This window comes from Callorhinus ursinus, unplaced genomic scaffold, assembly GCF_003265705.2.
Source record: "Callorhinus ursinus isolate GAN/ISIS: 27379988/994484 unplaced genomic scaffold, GSC_fseal_2.0 scaffold40, whole genome shotgun sequence".
NCBI classification, from domain to species: Eukaryota; Metazoa; Chordata; class Mammalia; order Carnivora; family Otariidae; genus Callorhinus; species Callorhinus ursinus.
In genome coordinates, this window is record NW_027397102.1 from 4717254 (window position 1) to 4739501 (window position 22248).

The 22248-nt window shown below is 35.7% G+C and overlaps 1 protein-coding gene across 18 annotated transcripts in view; it reads left to right on the plus strand.

The window, feature by feature from the left end:
* The window catches only part of GPR174 (G protein-coupled receptor 174), a 181061-nt gene extending 162660 nt beyond the window's left edge, over positions 1-18401 (plus strand). For 9 of the 18 annotated variants that reach the window (XM_073880907.1, XM_073880903.1, XM_073880901.1 and 6 more), the window contains 2 exons: positions 456-520; positions 13607-18401. In XM_073880907.1, the coding sequence (XP_073737008.1) occupies positions 14169-15161 (993 nt within the window). In that variant the 5' untranslated portion in view covers positions 456-520; positions 13607-14168 and the 3' untranslated portion in view covers positions 15162-18401. Of the gene's footprint in view, positions 1-455; positions 521-2376; positions 2562-13606 lie in introns of those variants that run through there. The other 9 variants (XM_073880913.1, XM_073880906.1, XM_025881192.2 and 6 more) reach the window with 5 other exon arrangements.
* The last annotated feature ends 3847 nt before the right edge of the window (positions 18402-22248 follow it).

Consider the following 22248-nt stretch of genomic DNA (forward strand, 5'->3'; position numbering starts at 1 on the left):
TGTGGGCATTCTTGTCTTGTTCCTGATCTTTGAAGAAAATCTTTCATCTTGGGCGCCTGGGTGGCTCAGATGGTTAAGCGTCTGCCTTCGGCTCAGGTCATGATCCCAGAGTCCTGGGATCGAGTCCCGCATCGGGCTCCCTGCTCTTTGGGAGCCTGCTTCTCCCTCTGCTTCTCTCTCTCTCTCTGTCTCTCATGAATAAATAAATAAAATCTTTAAAAAAAAAAAAGAAAATCTTTCATCTTTTCACCATGGAGTATGATGTTAGCTGAGGGTTTATCATATATGGCCGGAATTATATTTAAGTACCTTACCTCCATACTTTCTTTGTTTTATCATAAATGAATATTGAATTCTATCAAATTCTTTTTCTGCACCTGTGATCATATATGATCATTTAATCTTATAATTTTATTCTTCATTTTGTTAATGTAATGTATCACATTGATTTGCAGATGTTGAACCATTCTTGCATCCTTGGAATAAATCCCACTTGATCATGGTGCATCATCCTTTTAAGGTATTGTTGGATTTGATTTACTAATATTTTATTAAGTATTTTTGCAAATATATTCACCAGGGACATTGACATGTAATTTACTTTTCTTGGGGTGTCTTTGTCCAATTTTGGCTTTAGGGTAAATGCTGGCTTTGTAAAACAACTTTGGAAATGTTTTCTCTGCAATTTTTTGGAAGATTTTGAGGATAGGTGTTAAATATTCTTTCAGTGTTTGTTTGAGTTAACCAGTAAAGCCATCTGGTCCCAGACTTTTATGTGTTGGGAGGTTTTTGATTATTGATTCAATCTCCTAACTAGTAATCTGTCTATTCAGAATTTCTAATTCCTTATGATTCAGTATTGAAAAATTGTATATTTCTAGGAATTTATCTATTTCTTTCAGGTTGTCCAAATTGTTGGTGTGTATTAGTAGAAGTCTCTTATGGTACTTTGTGCTTCTGTGGTATCTGTTGTAACTTCTTTCATTTCTGATTTTATTTATTTGAGCCCTCTATCTTTTTATCTTGGTGAGTGGAGCTAAGGGTTTATTAATTTTGTTTATCTTTGAAAAGAAGCAGGTCTTAATTTCATTAATCTTTTCTGTTTTATTTTTAGTCTCTATTTCATTTATTTCCACTTTGATCTTATTATTTCCTTTCTTCTACTGAATTTGAGTTTTGTTTACTACTTTTCAAGCTTATTTAGGTATAGAGTTACATTGTTTATTTGAGATATTTCTAGTTTCTTGAGATAGCGCTGAATTGCTATGATCTTCCCTCTAGCAACACTTTTACTGCATTTCATGGATTTTGGTATGTCATATTTCTGTTTTTATTTCTCTCGAGGTATTTTTAAACTTTCTTCATTGATTGTTTCAGTGATCCATTGGTTGTTCAGAAGCATGTTGTTTAATCTCCACATTTTTGTGGTTTTTCCAATTTTTTTTCTTGTAATTTATTTCTAGTTTCATACCATTGTGGTCAGAGAATGTGTGTGATACAATTTCAGTCTTCCTGAATTTATTAAGACTTTTTTTACTGGCTTGACATGTTATCTATACTGGAGAATATTCTATGTGCACTTGAAAAGAATGTGTATTTGTTGCTCTTGGATGCAATTTTCTATATATATATATATTAAGACGATCTGTTCCAATGTGTAATTTAAGGATGATATTTCCTTATTAATTCTCTCTTTAGATGATCTGTCCATTAATGTAAGTGGGCAGTTAAAATTTTCTATTATTATTGCATTGCTGTAAATTTTTCCTTTTAGGTCCATTAGTATTTGTTTTATATAGTTTGGTGTTTCTTTTTTTTTTTTAGATTTTATTTATTTATTTGAGAGAGCTAGAATGAGAGAGAGAGAGAGCACATGAGAGGGGGGAGGGTCAGAGGGAGAAGCAGACTCCCTGCTGAGCAGGAAACCCGATGTGGGACTCAATCCCGGGACTCCAGGATCGTGACCTGAGCCGAAGGCAGTCGCTTAACCAGCTGAGCCACCCAGGCGCCCTATAGTTTGGTGTTTCTATGTTGTGTGCACATATATATGTATATTTATAAATGTTAGGTCCTCTTGTTGAATTGACCCCCTTATTGTTATGTGCCCTTCTTTGTCTATTATTACAGTCTTTGAAGTCTATTTTGTCTGCTGACTATAGCTACACCAGCTCTCTTTTTATCTGACTTACATGGAATATCTTTATCCATTCCTTCACGTTCAATCTGTGTTATCCTTACTTCTGAAGTGTGGGTCTCATGGGCAGCATATGGATGGGTCTTGTTTTTGTTTGTTTGTTTGTTTGTTTTTTTAATTCTTTCAACCACTCAGAGTCCTTTTTTTAAGATTTTATTTATGTATTTGTCAGAGAGAGAGAGCACAAACAAGGGGAGCAGCAGGCTCCCCGCTGAGCAAGGACCCCAATGTGGGACTCAATCCCAGGACCCTGGGATCATGACCTGAGCCAAAGGCAGATGCTTAACAGACTGAGCCACCCAGGTGCCCCATCAAAGTCTTTTGATTAAAGAGTTTGACCAGTTACATTTAAAGTAATTACTGATAGGTATGTACTTATTGACATTTCATTAATTATTTTCTGGATGTTTCTGTAGTTCCTCTGTATTCCTCTCTTCTTTTTCTCTTCCCTTATGGTTTGATGGCTTTCTTTGGTGTTATATTTAGAATACTTTCTCATTTTATTTTGTATATTTACTACAGACTTTTGCTTTGTGGTTACTGTAGGGTTCACATATAACTTCCTATGTATGTGATAGTCTGGTTTGAGGTCATGGCAACTTAAATTTGAGCACATTCCAAAACTAAATTTTTGTATCTTTTTTTCCATGTTTTGTTGTTGTTGTTGTTGTTTGTGATGTCACATTTAACATCTTTTTTTTAAAGATTTTATTTATTTATTTTAGAGAGAGAGAGCAAACAGGGGGATGAGCAGAGGAAGAGGGTCAAGCAGACTCTGGGCCGAGTGCAGAGCCCAATGTGGGGCTCAATCCCACAACCCTGAGACCATGCCTTGAGCTGAAATCAAGAGTTGGATGCTCAACCAAATAAGCCACCCAGGCGCCCCTTACATATTTTTATTTTATGCATTCTTTAAATAGTTATTGTACTTTCAGTTAATTTTACTATTTTTTCTAAATTTTAACTTTCATACTTGTTTTATAAGTGATTGACCTGCTACCTTTATTATATAATTACCTTTTCCAGTGAGATTTTTAGTTTTGTATGTATTCTTATTTGTAATTTAGTACCATTTTCTTTCAGTTTAGAGAAGTACCTTTAACATTGCTTGTAAGGCCAGTTTAGTGGTGATAAACTACTTTAGGTTTTGCTTATCTAGAAAGTTCTTGATCTCTCCTTCAATTTGGAATGTTAACCTTGTCAGGTAGATATTTTTGGTTGGAACTTTTTCCTTTTGGCACTTTGAATATGTTATGCCATTCTCTTCTGGCTTACAAAGTTTCTGGAGAAAAAAAAAATTCTGATATTCTTTCAGATTTCCCTTGTATGTAAGAAGTTGTTTTTCTCTTGTTGCTTTTAAGATTCATTCTGTATCTTTAACTTTTACCATTTCAATTATGACATGTCTTGGCGTGGATCTTTTGGGGTTCATTTTTTGGGGACTCTGGGATTTCTAAACCTGCTTGTTTCATTCCCCAGATTAGGGAAATTTGCAACCATTATTTCTTCAAATACATTTTTTGGCTCTTTCTCTTTCTCTCTCCCTTTCTAGGACTTTTATAAGGCAAATGTTATTCCCTTGACATTGTCACAAATGTCCCTTAAGTTATCTTCTTTTTTCCTGCTCTGAGTTCTGTTGCTTTGCCTTCCAGCTCATGGATTCGATCTTCAGCTTCACCCACTATCCTGCTGAAGCTCTCTAGTGTATTTTTTCAGTTTAGTTAATGTATTCTTTAGCTCTATAGTTTCTGTTTGGAACTTTCTTACAAATCTTATTTTTTGATAAGAATTTCACTGTGTTCTTTCATTATTTTCCCATGTATAGTAAGCATCTTTATAACCATTACTTTGAAAGTCTTTATCAAGTAAATTGTTTATCTCCATTACATTAATATCTTTTTTTCTGATATTTGGTCTTGTTTTTTGCATTTGGAACATATTTCTCTGTCTTCTTATTTTCCATGTCTGTGTTTGGCTCTACATACTACACAAATCAACTTTTCCCAGTCTTGAAGGAATGGTCTTGTGTAGGACAAGTCACATGGAGCCCAGAAGCACAATCTCCTCTGACCACCAGAGCTAGGTGCTCAAGAGGTGTCCCTTGATTTGGTTGTGTGTGCCCATCTGTGGTTGGGCTGTATCTGTGGTGCAGACATGGGTGGGGCTGGCACCCAACCCATCTGTAACATGTGCTTGCACTGTAGCACTGGGGTGAGTGGGGCAGGCTAAGACCCAGCCAGGCTGTGACAAGCAGCTGCACTGTGGGGGTGAGCAGTGGAGGCTTATTTTTAAAGGAAGTAACAAAGTAAACTCCTTTAGAGTTTTCCGAATTTATAAGGTCCACTTTCTAAGTATAGAAAAAATTGGTAGAAAATTGAGAAGTATAGAAAAGAATCCTGTTTAGTTGGAGTACCAGAAGAGACTCCCTGAGACTCACTCAGAGCAGGAAAAAAGAAGATAACTTAAGGGACATTTGTGGCAATGTCAAGGGAATAACATTTGCATTATAAAAGTCCTAGAAGGGGAGAGAGAGAGAGAAAGAGCCAAAAAATAAGACAAGTCCAACAAAGACAAAACTGACACTAGAGGAGTCTTATATTTAATCATTTGGGATAGCAGTGTTCATTGTCTTGTACCCCTCTCCCTTGCCTCCGTCCAAGTCTGATCTAAAGAAGTGATTTAGTATCTGTCATTAAAATCCAAAAATGAGATCTCCATATTTTTGATTAATTGCCTTTTTATTGGGATGTCAATTGTTCCATAGGCAGTTTTTTTAGAGTAATTATTAAGAGCTACATGGGTACATTTTAGGGTAATTACTGAGAGCTAAACAATCCCTTTTATTTACCATTTGCATTTTAGTATTTAAAATCTTAAAAATTAAGGGGTGCCTGGGTGGCTCAGATGGTTAAGCATCTGCCTTCGGCTCCAGGTCCTGGGGATTGAGCCCACATCGGGCTCCCTGCTCAGCAGGGAGTTGGCTTCTCCCTCTTCCTCTGCCTCTCCCCACTGCTCCTGCTCTCTCTCTCTCTCTCTGTATCTCTCTGTTTGAAATGAACAAAAAATTCTAAAAAAACATTAAAAAAATAAAATCTTAAAAATTGAATCATTTTTTAATCAATATTTTTTATGCACTTTCTAAAGACCTCAGGCATCTGCTGAGAGGCTTCCATAATATGCTTTTGTTCTTTTTTTTTTAAAGATTTTATTTATTTATTTGAGATAGAGAGAGAGAGAGAGCACAAGCAGTGGGGAAGGGGCAGAGAGATTCCCTGTTGAGCAGGAAGCCCAACATGGGGCTCGATCCCAGGACCCTAAGATCATGACCTGAACCAAAGGCAGTCGCTTAACCAACTGAGCCACCCAGGCACCCCCTTTTGTTCTTCAAAAGAAAACAATATGGGGCACCTGGGTGGCTCAGTCAGGTAAGCATCTGCCTTCAGCTCGGGTCATGATTCTAGGGTCCTGGGATTGTGCCCCATGTCGGGCTCCTGTGCTTCTGCCTCTCCCTCTGCCCCTCCCACCGCTTGTGTGTGCTCTCTCTCTCTTTCTTTCAAATAAATAAGTAAAATCTTTAAAAAATAAATAAAACAAAATGCTATAGATATTGAATATACTGCAGAGAAAATGGCCTCAACATATACGTAAAACACAACTATGGGGGAAAAATACTAAGCACCAAGAGCAAAAAACTGATACACTAACTGAGCTGAAAAGCATAGAATGCAAAAACTCCAGGATCTATTACACATGATAGAGAAAGTCTGAGTTTGTGTGGGGTACTGATATTCCCCAGGAAAAGATGCCAGTTTTAAGTTCCTGGACTCCATCTTTAAAGGTGGAAGTCTGACATTCCAAACCTAATTTGTCTCTATAAGGAAAAGGTCTTATTCTTAAGGAATTTGGGCCCCAGTCAACAAATTGGAAAGGATTTGTACTTCTTTTTTCTTATAAGAGGGCTTTTTGGCAGCCTTTGAAATCACACCACATTAGGTAGCCACCTACACTCAAAATCAAAGCCAACACTGGAGTGAAGCCCTGGAGACTGGTTTAATTTTCCACTCTACTCTTGCTCTTTTTACCAGACCTCATAAAGTTGCTTTACTCCTTCACTTTTGCAGCCTATTAATCCTATGAAACAGTGGATAGGGCACACTCACAAAGAGAAAATTGCAAGAAAAGGACTGCAAAAAAGTGAAAACAGCCAGAAGGACCTGGTTATATTGGACCTTACTTTATTTTATATAAACTTGGAAGCTTTTAACTTTCCTTTAAAAAATCCCCACTTTGTCCAAATTCTGATGTCTGGTCTGAAACACCAGATGAACATTCAGAAGAGTGGAAGAAAATCCCCACAGCCATATCAGCACTGAGAACAGGAAATACATACAATTTTCCCACTGCACCATAACTTGTGATTTTCTCATCACATCTACAAAGTAAAAATATTTGATATATAATATTTAAAATAGAACTTTTTAAAATGGTGACTTATATTTTAAACCTAAAGTTAGGATACATACACCCAGAGTTGTAAAAACAGGAGACACTGATAGCTAGTTAACTACATGTAATTCTAAGCTGTTTGCTCATTGTTTTATAGTACCTATGAAAAGTGATTTACTACTTTCTCTTGTATTTTAACCACATATAAATAAAGACTTGAGACCCATTATGAGCCACAAGTTAAATAGTCAACAATATGGAGCTGTATTCAAATTGTTTACAAAATAACATAGCATATATGAGACATAAAGGGATCCTCCCATTATATTAAGCTCTGGCCTAGATGTTCAATAAACTTAGTTGAATATAATTGAGTTCTTACTACATGCAAAATAGCTGTGTACTTTAGTGGTGGAGGTTCATATACATCAATAAAACATGGTCTTTGCTGGTAATGAGCTCACAATTTTGTGGAATGAATAAGAAAAGAAAGCATATTTATAATGCAAAGTGCTATGGAAGTTCATAAGTGGGTATGATCATAATCAGGCAGAGGATAACAAAAGCTTTCATGAAGAAGGTAGCATTTTTTTAAGAGTGGCCTCAGGAGATGGGCAGGACTTCGATAGGTAAAGAGGGGGATATAGCACTTTAACGAGAGGGAAAATCAAGAACCCAGGGAATGGAGATAGGAAAGCACAAAGAATGCCTGCAAGGACCTAGTTTGGGTATGGAGCTTAAGAAAATGATTAAATTGATATTGATGTTGCCCTTTATAGCTCAAGGAATACTCTCAGATTTGAAGGCTCTCAGATTTAGTTCTCTTGAAAGCTTGTTAAAATGTAGCTACCTTGGCTCTATCCTTTGGAAGTTAAGATTTGTTCCATCTGGAAATACTCATTTTTAATATGCATTCCAGTTAGTACAGAGACCACATTTTGAGAAATACGGCTTAAGAAAAAGTGAAAGAATAAAAATAGACAGCTTTAAATCATGTGTATAAGAATAAGACACTAAGAGATAGGAGCTGTATAAGAACAAACTAACATTTTTTAATGGATGGTAGGAGCAAGGAAGTGGATAGTGGCCAAAGTCTTGTTAATTATCAGTACAAATTTTAATAGCATCTGAGGTTGCCAATACCAATTGGTGTGCTTTTGTCTCCAGGATATGAAATGATTACAAACAGGATATCTGAGGAAAGGCAATGTGACTGGGCATTACTTACTGGTAATGTGAGATTGAGTAATGTACTCCTTCCTTGCTGTCTCCTGGTAATTAAAAGAGTACTAGTCAGAGTAACAAGGTGCGCTATCTGTTGAAAAGGAAATGGGCTTCAGATCTCAGCAAAGACATTTAGACCCAGCTAAATGAAAGAACTTCCTGGCAAAATGGCAATGCTCACAATAACTGCATTGTCTGTCCACACAGAGTTATTTCCCCCCCTTTATGAAGTTGGCTTATGAGGGAATCATAGGAGGTACCAAATATAAGAAAAGTTGGGAGACTAACTGAATGTGGTATCCAAGCAGAACACCCTTCTTTAAAATAAAAATTCTGATTGAACTTTCAGTAGGGCAGAACTGGTGAATTCCCTAGGAGAATTAGCCAGGCAAAACTTTCTAAAGTATTTTCTTACTGTGCTGTAGTCAGCTCTTTACCTAGTTGCAGTGGCCAGACAGGTTTTCTGGAAAGATTATAAGCTATTTGACTTTGAAGATCTTCAAAAGTGAAAAATAATCTCTGATATTTGCTATGTGTGCTGATGAGAATCAAGAAGAAATTTTTGCTCTCTTCAATCCAAAATTTTGATTACTTATGTGTCATAGTAGTAGTATTGCCTCCCACATACATATACACAGCTTATTCAGTTCCACATTATTTGCAGTTACTTGAAGCAGTAGGTCTTGCCTTTTCTTGGCTTACTAAGTATGTACCTAACTAGAACTCTAAAATAAAGTTGGCTTTTGGGTAAGTGGTTGCCTATGACCTATGGTTGCTGGACAGAATTCCACATCCCAAAATAAAGTCTTTACTTGCCACTAATATGTCTTAAAGACCTCCATTAAAAATTAGGTCATTTGATGGTTCAATATTTTTTAATGATTCATTTTCTTTTATTAAAATGTAGAAACACATGTTGATGGTTAAAAGTCTAACATCTTCATAGATAGTAGTAACTTGTTAAGAGGAAGTCTCAGTAAAGTAACACAAAAAGTTATTACTGGTATTCATTTGAATCACATTTTTCCTGGATAAGCAACCAAAGACATAATATTTTTGGAAAATACGCTTGAACCATATCATGAGTGAAATTTAGTAAAGCTTCAGGTTTAGCTAAACATAAATATTCATAAATGAATATAATAATTTCTCATGAGAACTCCATATAAAATAGTTTCTGACCTGTAGATTGCTGGGAATCAGGCCAGATTTAGGCCATTAGTTTCATTTTTTTCCTCTTTTTTTTCTTCCCAAAAAGAAGTAAGTAAAATTAAGGAAGAATAGTCTCCTGAAAGCAAAAAATACTTTGATCAAGGAGTCTGGCATGTTTCTTCAAATATATATCTCATTCAAACTGGAGTCTGTTTCAGTGCCTGTTATAATATGGATTCTTTCCTGAGAAAGGAAAATCTCATAAAATAGTGGCATGCTTTGAAAAAAAAATGCCTCCTTCATTTTTTTGGTCTCCATTACTCTTAGATAATGGGAAATTTATATTCATTATAGAACAGCTAAGTAGGTTTTTTTTTCCATGTTGGAAAGCCTTTCAGTCATCCCAAGCAACTTTTCCTACTAGAAAATAATGTTATTTAAACAAAGGGAAAATATGGTCAGCTCTCCCAGAAGAAGCCAGAGGAATTTTAAGGGAGATATTTTATTCAGGAGCATTTCAAGGTCACAGGCTAGGATATACATATGAAAATGAACTTAAATGTGGCCAATGACAGAATAACCAACAGGAAAATTATAGACTTTGGGAGGGTTACTTTGATTTCACTTAACTTAAGCAAATATGTTCTTAATATTTTAGTTGTTTCCTTTTATTTATGTTTATAGAGTACACTGTAGTTCGCCTACAAACACACTTTTTTTTTTAACATTGTGTGGCAATTACCATTCTGCCTCACTAGAAAATAAGTTCCAAGAAGACAAAGATCATGTGTCTTTTTCCACCAAGAGTGGTGTATGGCAAATGTTGATGGTAGATGTTGAATAAATATTTGGGTGAACCATCACATTCCAAACATGGCTCTAGGTGCTCCAGGGCATATAAAGGTGTTTAAGCCCAAACCCCTGACTTCAAGGAATTTCTGGGCTTGTTTGGGTAGGGTGGAATAGGCAGGGGAACAGACGCATAAATAAGACACAGATACAAATTACTAACTAAAAAGCAGAGAAAGTTAAATACTTTAAGAGAGATATAAATGAGGATTTGAAAAGGGGGTTAGCATAACAGTGCTGAGTTAATCACAAAAGTTTCCATGAAGACAAGGACATTTGAGAAAAGCCTTTACAAATAGGTAGGACTGATATGCAAAAAGACAATATTCCAGGATGAGTAGCATAATATGCAGATGTTTGTGAAAAAAACAAAAATGTCAGTTTGAACAGTAAGGAGCTCAGTTTGGCTGGAGTAGTGATCAAGGCAGGGAAGTAATGGGAGACAAAATTAAAGGTAGAAGGCACTGTATTTAAGGAAGCCATTGATTACAAGACTATGCACTTTGTGATTTGATGGGTAATAGGGAGCCATTAATTCTCTTTAAAAAGTTCATCTCAGAAAAAAAAGAATCTGATGGTATTATACACAATAGAGTAGGACAAGATATGGGATAGGGAGATAAATTCAGTAATAAAGGCCTGAACTAGAGTAAAAACAATGCAAATTTCAAAAATGGGATCGTTGTGAGAAATAATGCCGTTGCAGAAAATAGTATCAGTCATAATAATTCATGTTTATTATGTACCAGACACTATGCTAAATATATTACATATAGTAGCTCAATTAATTCTCACACTGTTTCTGTAGGTTAGTTACTATGATTTTTCTCATTTTACCAATGAAAAAATGAGGGCTCAGAGAGGTTTAGTGATATACCCAGGGTCACAGAGTTATTAACTGAAAGAGCAAGAATTTAAACCCAGGTCATTCTAACTTCTAAACATACATTATTTCCCTCATAGTATGCTGCCTCCCTCTCAGAAACTTGTTTGGAAGTGGAGGACAATTGGCAAAGAGTCAGTGTCTCCAAGACTTTGAGACAACCTGGGAAAATATTGATGAACTTAATAGCAATAAGGAAGTCTAGAGCAGAATCAGGTTTGAGGTTTTGAGAGATGATAATTTTTGTTTGAGAATGTTATCTTTATAGTCAAATACTTTTTTATTTACTGGAAATATTTAATTCAACAAATACTGAGCACTTTGTGGCTTGCACAGTCTTTGGTTCTAGTATACAGCAAATACATACAAGAATTCCTGTCCTTGGACTTTACAGTCTAGTAGGGAAAATATATAAAAATAAAATAAATAAGTAAACATATAAAACAAAATAAATAAGTAAAAAAACATAAAGTATGTTAATTATGATTGAAAATGGGTAAAATAAAATACTGAAGGAGATGGGGAATGCTGGAGGAGAGGTGCAGTTTTAAATAGAAAGGTCAGGAGAAGCCTCATGAAAGCTAACATTGAGGTAAAGATAGGTAAAGGAGATGAGTGAATGAAACAAGTGAATAACTGGGCTAAAGCATTTCAGGCACAGGGAACTGCCAATTCAAAGGCTTCAAGGCAGGAGTGTACCTGGTCCATTCCCCTAACAGCAAGAATGGCAATGTGGCTGGAGCAGAGTGCAAGAGGGAGAATGTCAGGAGGTGAGCTCAAAGGAGTAATGGGGCCAGATCATGTAAAGAGATTTAGGCCATTGGTTTTTTTTTTTTAAGATTTATTTATTTATTTGAGAGAGAGTAGGAGAGGTAGAGAGAGAGAGAGAGAAAGTGGGGAAGGGCAGAGGCAGTGAGAAACCCAAGCAGATTCCGCACTGAGCATGGAGCTCAACACGGGGCTTGATCTCACAAACTTGAGATGAGACCTGAGCTGAAACCAAGAGTTGGAAGCTTAACTGACTGCACCATTCAGGCACCCCAACGATGTAGGTCATTGTAAAGAACTTTGATCTTCCTCTAAATGAGAGGAAAAGTTATTAGGATGTTTTTATCAAAGACATGACATAATCTAACAAGATAAGACCTTTTAAAAAGATTTTATTTATTTATTTAACAGAGAGAGAGAGATGGCTAGAGAGGGAACACAAGCAGGGGGAGTGGGAGAGGGAGAAGCAGACTCCCCGCTAAGCAGAGAGCCCGACATGGGGCTCGGTCCCAGGACCCTGGGATCATGACCTGAGCTGAAGGCAGACACATGACGACTGAGCCACCCAAGATAAGACATATTTTGAATAAATATTAAAGATAACTTCATGTTCATGTGTTGAATTTAGAGGTGATAATGAAACATTCAAGAGAAGAGTTCTTATATATAGTTGGAAAGAGAGCTACAGCTCAAATGAAATATAGATTTAAGAGTCATTGCCCATGATAGGGAAGATGGATGTACACTAGAGGTTGACTGGATGTATATTTGTATAAACTTCTAATGTCTATTCAGTGACAATAGAAGACAGTGACTTCTGTATAAATAGTTAAAAGGAGATTGAAAACCCAGGGCTTTTGATTGTTTGGTCTGCCACCCGATTTTGCCTGTCATCCAAAACCACTACCTGTGCAAATATTATAAAGATGTATTTCAGTTTGAGAACTAAACAATCTTTAATTTGAATCACTTTCAATATTGATGTTATTCTTTACAGCTGTGCTTCCTTGTATTTTATAATGCCATCTCTCTACTTTGTCCTTACCTAAAAAAATCTCAAGTATTTAACCTCTTCAATCAGTTCATATCATTCATCAGGACTTTTAGTTAAAATGAACACCATATCTTTGAACAAAACATGCTATTTTTCTTACCAAGCAATTGAGGCAAAATAATAACAAAACAATTCCTTCAGGGGCTGAATCAAGCACACTTTAAAGCCCATATATTTGATAATATAAAGCAGAATGTTTAATAATTCCTATTTCATTTTTGTTCTTCCCACATATCTTTAAAGTTGATTAAATCCTCCCAAATTTCAGCAGCCTTAAGGCAACTCTCCAAGTCCCTAAGCTAAAATTTGTTTAGCTCAGAACAAAGGTCATGGATCCAGCTGAGTCAACTATCTTGGGATTTTGATTCTCTCTACTGGTACTATGGTCTGTTATCTTGGATAATTGAAAGGCGACTAAATGACCCATGTAAATGAAGTATTTAAAGAGAGGTTTGTTACCCATTTATTTTCAGACATCTGAGAAGGATTTTGACCAAGTCAGTGGCCCCTATAGATGGTTCAAGGAAAAATGCTCAGTCAACTATATCTGAATCATGTGGGAAATTTTTAAAAATATGAATTTGAAGCCTTATATACTGAATCAGAATCTCTGGAGGAGACACCAGGAAACTTATAGAAAGCTGAATTTTTTTTAATTCCATCTAATGAGTCTGAAATGTGGTTTGTGAATCAGTGGTTTAAATCAGAACCTTTCAAATATTAATAATCATAAAAATCACCTGTGGCTCTTGTTAAACTACAGAGTGATTCAGCAGGTCCTAAGTGGGGCCTGAGTGTCTTGGCATTTCTAACAAGCTGTCAAATAAAGTTGGTTCATAGTCAGACTATATTACCTTTCAGGTTACTTCTAGCTATACTTTCCTGTGATTCTAAAGTAACTTATAGAAATTGACTTGTCCCCTTTACTTACATCAGAATTTTCCTTCAAATGAACAGATTTTTGTATACATGGACTTTTTGTTTTCTTGCAAGAAGTGTGAGACAATAATTCAATTATTTGTTTTTTCACTTGCAGCTCTGCCTTTGTTTCCCACTTTTTAGCTTTCAACACATAAATGAAAAAGTCTCAGAAAGCTGATCTATCCAAGTTAAGCACCTCTGAAGAACTGCGGACTCACTGAGTACTAAAGCAAACCTTTCTTCTATGTGAGGCAATCATAAGAAAAAACAGCCTGTCAAACACCTGTAAAGAGATGGCTATCATCATATGGAAATTTGAAGAGCTGCTATGTGGCACATTCATGATTCAAATGGGAGAGAATCAACTGTCATGATGTCCCAGAAGGCCTTATAACAGTAACAAAAGGGAAAAATTATAACAGCTTGTTATCTGTGCTTGTACACTAGAGTTCAGTGTAATTACTGTAAAAAAAAAATCCAAGGTGAATATGCAAATAGTTCTTTGAAAAGCCCCAAAATTATGTGTAGAGGCTCAGACCAATGCAATAAAAAGGAGTTTATTTTATACTCACTCTCTCCAATCCACTGATATTAGGTCTTTTAGAAAGAGTGACAGTTAATTGTGAATTTATATTTTGAACCACCATTTGGCGAAGACAGTTGCTCTGGAAGGAAATATGCCTGCTAATGATACATGTGCTGGGCCAGATGGATATAAGACAGATTTTCGATATTTTATCTATGCAGTGACATATACTGTAATTCTTGTACCAGGTCTCATAGGAAACATATTAGCTTTATGGGTATTTTATGGCTATATGAAAGAAACCAAACGGGCTGTGATATTCATGATAAACTTAGCCATTGCTGACTTACTACAAGTTCTCTCCCTGCCACTGAGGATCTTTTACTACTTGAATTATGACTGGCCATTTGGGCCTGGCCTCTGCATGTTCTGTTTCTACCTGAAGTATGTCAACATGTATGCAAGCATCTACTTCTTGGTCTGCATAAGTGTGCGACGATTTTGGTTTCTCATGTACCCCTTTCGCTTCCATGACTGCAAACAGAAATATGACCTATACATCAGCATTGCTGGCTGGTTGATCATCTGCCTTGCCTGTCTGCTCTTTCCTCTCCTCAGAACCAGTGACGACACTTCAGGCAACAGAACCAAATGCTTTGTGGATCTTCCTACCAGGAATGTCAATCTGGCCCACTCTGTTGCAATGATGACCATTGGCGAGTTGATTGGGTTTGTCACTCCTCTTCTGATTGTCCTGTATTGTACCTGGAAGACAGTTTTATCACTGCATGATAAATATCCTGTGGCCCAGGATCTTGGGGAGAAAAAAAAAGCCTTGAAGATGATTCTAACCTGTGCAGGCGTATTCCTAATTTGCTTTGCACCTTATCACTTCAGTTTTCCTTTAGATTTCCTGGTCAAGTCCAACAAAATTCAAAGCTGCTTAGCCAGAAGGGTGATTCTAATATTTCATTCTGTTGCCCTCTGTCTTGCTAGTCTGAATTCCTGTCTTGACCCAGTCATATACTACTTCACCACTAATGAGTTCAGAAGACGACTTTCAAGACAAGATAGCATCCAACTCCATGCAAAATCCTTTGTAAGCAACCATACCACTTCTACTCTGAAAACTGAATTATGCTAAATTAAAACAAAACCTGAATGTGGTCTGAAAATGCAAGCCACTGGAAAGTAATTACAGGAAGCACTCACAGCTTTTCATTTAACTCTATCTTACCTACATGAGGAATTTGCATCTTTATAACAGAACCTGTTTAAAGCATTGTATTCCACCATCACTGTTGTTGACCTGTCCATGTAATAATTTGTTATTAAGTCAGGATTTAAACTGTAAAACTTCAGTGACATTCTATATATATGCACTCAATTAGAGTCATCAGTTTTATGTGAACCTAAGACACAGAGACTATTAGCTTGGGCTCATCATAAGCACTTAGTTTTGCTGCAATGGACACTGAGACTCTGTATTTAGAGGCAATGTAGTTGTCTATCCATACTAGTAATCACAGTTTATATTCAAATACCATATTTTGAGTGTATTTTAACTAAGATGGACAATATATTATTCTGTGAAAACAAAGTGGGATAAACATGGGACCATTTTCATCTCACATGTGTGATTATACTTTAGGGTTTGAAGACTCAAATAACTGTTTTCTTCATTTAAATGTCAATATGAAACATCATCTGTCACACTTATTTATAAAATGAAAATCTGAACTCAGGCCTCTGGTATGTTTAAAGTAAGAACAAGAAACAAATTCACATACAGTAACCTCTATGATTATATAAGATGTCATATTGAATCCACCCAGGTCAGATAGCTCTCCAAAGTACGTACAATGTGACCTAAATTGCCTCTATAGGTCCAGAAGACAGCAGATAAGTGACAATCACAGTTCCGGTTCTCTTAAACTATTTCTAAAGAATTCCTATTGAAATGTATGGACTTACCTAATAGAGGGAGTTTCCACCATGCTTCTAAAGTAACACTGAGTATCTCTGACAGGTTACTGCACTTTTTGAGCCTATGAAAGATGTAGTGCACTAATTAATTACTAAGCTGAGGCCAGAACAAAAAAAAATAAATGGATAGGTACACCTCTTAAAAGCTTCACCACGTTGTATTTCTTAATTTAAGAGGCGACTGTCAAGCCGCCTTCATGAACTGAAGGCAGCCAGGCATGTGGACCGTAGAGTCTTCAGAAATTTTTCTGGTCCAGCTTCGCCTCAGTCATATCATTGTGAATCCTGCACAGCCTACCTCCCAGCAACTAAGGAAGGAGATTCTTTCACCTTTTTGGGAAAAAAAAAACTGCAAAAGATTAATTTTGGTAGCATTGGACTCCCCTTACAGTTATTTGCCTGTTACCTGTTTGGTACTAGTATTCAGGTAGCAGACCCAAGATATGAGTCATAATTAAATCAGAGGTCTAAAATATTATGGTACTTTGAAACATGTTTTAGCAAAAAGCTCTAATTTAAAACGATGGTCTACTAAAAAATCTGTGTGCTATATAATAAAGACACATGCTACTTCTCATCTGGAAGGAATGTAGAAATCAACCAAGGGCTCCATCATATTTTTATAGGAAAGGAATTGTTTTAGGCACACAGTTATGATACTAAATGATTGGGGGAAACTGGTAAATCAAAATTAATTCTAATATCTAAGAGGAATGGAAAATTTTCTAATGTTTTCTCTAGACAAGTATTGATTTTGCTTGTACTTTGTTATTAAAATAACACCCTATTAGAAAACGGACTTTGTGCTGCTAACAATAGTGTTTATCTCATTATTCATTGTAAGTTATGTATTTTGATGTGTTATATGAGTTCTAAATGAGTGTTAAATTGTGTTTTAAAAAGAATAACTGTAACTATGTCTGGTCTGTTTGCTTTAAAGTGATTTGTGTTTGAATATAATTTAGCACTGTAATGGGATCACAAGTAATAATTTTGTGGGTACTTATATTTGTCTATACTATATTTGTTTACTATTTTTTAGATTAGCATGGATTACACTTTTTAGGGTCATTTTGGGATACCAGAGATTTAATTTTATTAACATATTAATGTTACTTTAAACATATCTATTTTTTTCTAAAAAGGAGAGGAAATATTTCTAGGACATTAATGACTTTCCTAGAGGAATGTTTGAGGGGGTTAGAGCCCATTTATTATGTGGTCCAGAAGGCCTTGCAGATCATTTACATCACTGGAGGAAGGACAAGTGTCCTGTATTGTTATGCTGTGTAGCTAAGACCATCACTTCTCCCCAGGTCTGCCCATAGGTTTGTATTAAGTGTTGTAATTTACTTCATTTACCCCTCTTCCCTATCGATATGTTTTTCCTTCTGTCCTATTCGCTTGTTCTTCTAGTCAGTAATCTGATCAATTTATTCATACTAAGGTGCTAGTGACTTGCCCAGGGTTATCTGAATTCAAGTTTTAGGGATAAACCATAATTCAAAGTGTTAATACCTTACCTTTAATGGAAGGATGAAAGACACTGAAGAAAACTGGAGGGGAAGATTTTTTTAAGAAAGTGGATTTTACAGCAGTGTCTTTCAAATTGTATATAGTAAGTGATCGCCTACTTTGCTTACCATAATTCTAAGAAATATATCCACTATCTATATATTGATCATCTATCTATCTAATCACAATATTTCAGTTTCTCACATCTCTGCTTGTTTCCTTTTTCTTTTTGATTTTTCCCCTTCCAACTCTGGACTTTATTTCCAGAAGAAAAGCATTGCTTTTAGGAGTAGGAGGGATGTGCTACTATAGCTGCCCTCTGGACAGCAGTGTCCTCTCTTGAGTTTCTCTTTTCCTTGGAAAATCTTCTTTTTGAATCTCCCATTTATCACTCTCCGGGTTCAATGAAATCAAAGTGCAAAAAATAAGCACCCTCAACTATAGTAATATACAATTCAAGATAAATAAACTCACATTTCCTATATAAAGTTTTTTTGAGTTCTGATTCCAAAACATACACATAATTTTCCAAAAACAGAGATTATTAATATGGGGTGATTTCCATGTTATTATTATTGTCATTATTGTTATTGTTATTATTATTATTATATTCAAATGGTTTTTATGTTTTCAGTGTCATTCAGGTAAGCAGCTAATTCTATTAACCCTTAATTCCATACAAAAGGAACCATCTGCCCTAGAAACAACAGATCAAGCTACCTTGATCTGAAAGAGTACATAAGTGGAACTTTTGCGTAACTTCATTTTTATATCATCTTTCTGTTTTTACTTCCAAGACACTGTGAAAATGTTACACTTGGAATTTATTTACATCTGTAACTTATAATTTGTATTTTAATAATAAAGATGGTCTCTGTAATTACATATTTTCTGTTTCCTGAAATCAAGGTATAATTAGTGACTTTTTCAGAAAATGATACACTTGAGTATTTTTTTCAGTATTCTCACACACATAGATAAGTCCCATGAGGCTTCACTCTCCCTTTCTCTCCCTGGAGAGGTGCATTCTATTCTCAAATAGAAAGATGAAGAACTTCCCCCCTCTTACTCCACCCTCTGCCATCCACTTCTCCCACAGATAAACTCTTTACTATCCACACCCTACTAAGATTATTCCTCACACTCACTTGTTGACCAAGTTTATTTGAATGACAATATCCTATATTTTCTAGAATATAGTTTATGGGCAGAAAAGAAGAAGAAATGACAGAGGGAATGTTTTCTCTTTAGTCTTAAGGGTTGTTAAGACCTGATAGTCTGATTTGTTTTGTAGTTTGCCAGGAAAAAACCCCCACAATTTTCCATTGTCCCCATCTACTCTTCCAAAAACAGATCTAAAAACAAACAAACGAAAAAATGCAAAAACAGTACAATTGTCTCTGGCCCTCTTCTCATCTCAGTTCTCTTTCTTCCACTTTAGCAACTCCCTCTTTATCTTGCCTATATCCTTAGTGCTTTGGTGAGGCCCGGATATCTTCTGTAATAACCAAGTTGTTAAGAATTACACATTTTGAACAAACTGAGGGTTTCTGGAGGGTAGAAGGGCAGGGGACGGGCTAAATGAGTGATGGGTACTAAAGAAGGAACTTGTGATGAACATGGGGTGTTATATAAGTGATGAATCACTAAGTTCCACTCTTGAAACCAATATTACACTAACTAGAATTAAAAAAAAATAAACCTTAAAAATAAAAAAAAATAAAATAAAGGAAAAAGGAAAAGAAAAAAAAGAATTACACATTTTGGCTACTGCAGAAATAATTTCCTAGGAAGTAGTAAAAGTGGGGCACCTGGGTGGCTCAGTGATTAAGCATTTGCCTTCAGCTCAGGTCGTGATCCCAGGGTCCTGGGATCCAGCCCTGCATCGGGCTCCCTGTTCAGTGGGAAGCCTTCTTCTCCCTCTCCCACTTCCCTTGCTTGTGTTCCCTCTCTTGCTGTCTCTCTCTCTCTGTCAAATAAATAAATAAAATCTTTTTTTAAAAAAAAAGAAGTGGTAAAAGCTTTTCTAAAGAGAAATCTCCAATTTTTTGGTAAACATGAAGAAAATAATGGAATATAAATATGAGATCTGACCTATGCTTCCAATGCCCTCAAATCACATATACACATTTTTCTGTGCCTTCCTAGAGTCAGACCAGAAGTAACTTTACTGCCTTCACTACATAGTTGGGGGGAAGGAGTGAGAGATAAACTCTCAAGTAAATGTGGCTCTTTTTACTTACTTATTCCTCAATTATAGAGGATGTGATGTGTGGGAAACAAGGTAGTGTACTGTAACTTTCTTAAATTTCATTAACCATTTCCTCATTCGAACTTCCTCACTTACTTGATTTTGTGAAGACCATATCTTCTTCTATTTTTTCTTGACTAAGTTTTATTTACCTAACTCCTTACTACACATCTGCTAATTCCTCTATAAGCATAACTCTTATTTGATGCCTTACCTTTGCCTTCTTGAATCTCTTCAAAGAATAATAGAACAACTGTTCTTTGGAAGGGGGGAACTGTCATTAGACTTATCACCCTGACCCCAGTGTTTTCTTTTTGTAAGGGCTTCAGAAGCAAAGTTCAGAGGCAAACCTAAGAGCTTTTGCTCTTCAAAGTTTGATTCTGGGCATAACAAGAAGATTTTTTTCAGCCTTTTCTATGCAATATTGAATATCCATAACTTGTACAATGACAAGCATCATTCATACTTTTAAAAATGCTAATCTAATAATGAGAAAAAATACATAAACAAAAGCAGCTTAAAACACTAATGGTCCAAGTATTGGGCTCAAGTAATGAAAGCATGAAAGAAGTAGCCTTACCATAAGACACCCACCATGCTTGCATAAAGTTCAGGTCATGATCCCAGAGTCCTGGGATCAAGCCCCACATCAGGCTCCTGCTCAGTGGGGAGCCTGCTTCTCCCTCTCCCTCTGCCATTCCCTCTACTTGTGCTCTCTCATGCTCTCTCTGTCAACTAAGTAAAAATAAAATCTTTGAAAAAATTTAAAAAAAGTAAAATATGTAATACTGGGTTAAAAATGGTGTGAAATCACAGTACTGCTCTATGTCACTACATGAGCTTAACGTTTTTACTTAGATGCATATAAGTCTGTGTGTAACTGTGGAAAAGTTCAAATATATTCAAAAGAGGAGCAATTAGTATAATGAACCCCCATGTACTCATTATTCAGCTTCCATCAACATCAACACATAACTAATCTTTTCTTATACCTGTACCTATTCTCCTTACTCCATATTATATTAAAGTACACTTTGTACGTTATATAATTCCATCTTTAAATATTTTAATAAACTATAGTACTATTTAAATGAACTATTCAGTATATGATCAAAAGTGGTTAAAGATAAATGATTTTAGATGCTTTCAGTAATAACATCAAACACTAAATTTAAACAAATATAAGAATTTCCTTTTGATCAATATGAATAGGTCCCAACTAAGATAAAAATTTCTATTAACTTGACTCTGTTTTCCTTAGATGAGCCTTCAACTGCAGAAGTATGGTAGAGACTTTATCCTGCAAAGGTATCCTTCTTATATGAAGGAGAAATAAAAGTTTTCTCAGACAAACAAATGATGAAGGAGTTCACCACAACTGGACTTGCCTTGAAAAAAATGTTAAAAGTTCTTCAAGCTGAAATGAAGACACTAATCGGTGACAAGAAAACATACAAAATTACATGACACACTGGTAAAGGTGAAAAATAGACAGTCAGACTTAGAAAACTGTAACTATATTAGGATGGTGTGTTAACACCACAACTACAGTATAAAAGTTAAAGAAAAAATAATTAATGTAACTATAACTACAATAAATTGTTAACAAATACATAACATAAAAGAAGTAAGTTGTAATATCAATAATATAAAAGAAAAGAATAAAAGAGTGGAGACCTTATAGACATTCAAAGATAAGTTTCTATCAGCTAAAATGGACTGTTTTATCTATTGGACATTTTATTTTTATTTCTTTTTTAAATTTTTATTTATTTATTTATTCATGAGAGAGAAGAGGAGAGAGAGAGAGAAGCAGAGGGAGAAGCAGGCTCCCAAGGAGCAGGGAGCTTGATGTGGGACTCGATCCCAGGACCCTGGGATCATGACCTGAGCCAAAGGCAGACGCTTAACCATCTGAACCACCCAGGCACCCTCTATTGGACATTTTAAATAATGTAATAAGCAACCACAAAGCAGAAACCTAGAGTAGATCCACAAAGACAAAGAAAGGGGAAACAACACTGTGGAAATTAACCAATTTACAAAAATACACAGAGATAAAAGGAAAAAGAAACAATGGAAATACAAAACAACCAAAAGTAAGATGGCACTAGTAAGTTCTATATATCAAAAATTATCCTAAATATAAAGGCATTGAACTTACCAATCAAAAGGTACACAATGGTTGGGTAGATTTAAAAAAATCAACTGTATGCTGCCTAAAAAGGGCCAATTTCAGATTTAAGGGCTCATATAAACTCAAAGTGAAGGGATGGAAATAGATATGCTATAAAAGTGGAAACCAAAAGAAAGTAACGGTAGCTAATCAGACAAAATAGACTTTAAGCCAAAGAAGTAACAAGAGATAAGGAAAATCATTGTATAATGATAAAAAGATCAATGCATCAGAAAAATATGGCCATCGTATATACACACCCAACATTGACGTACCTAAATATATTAAGCAAATGCTAGCAGA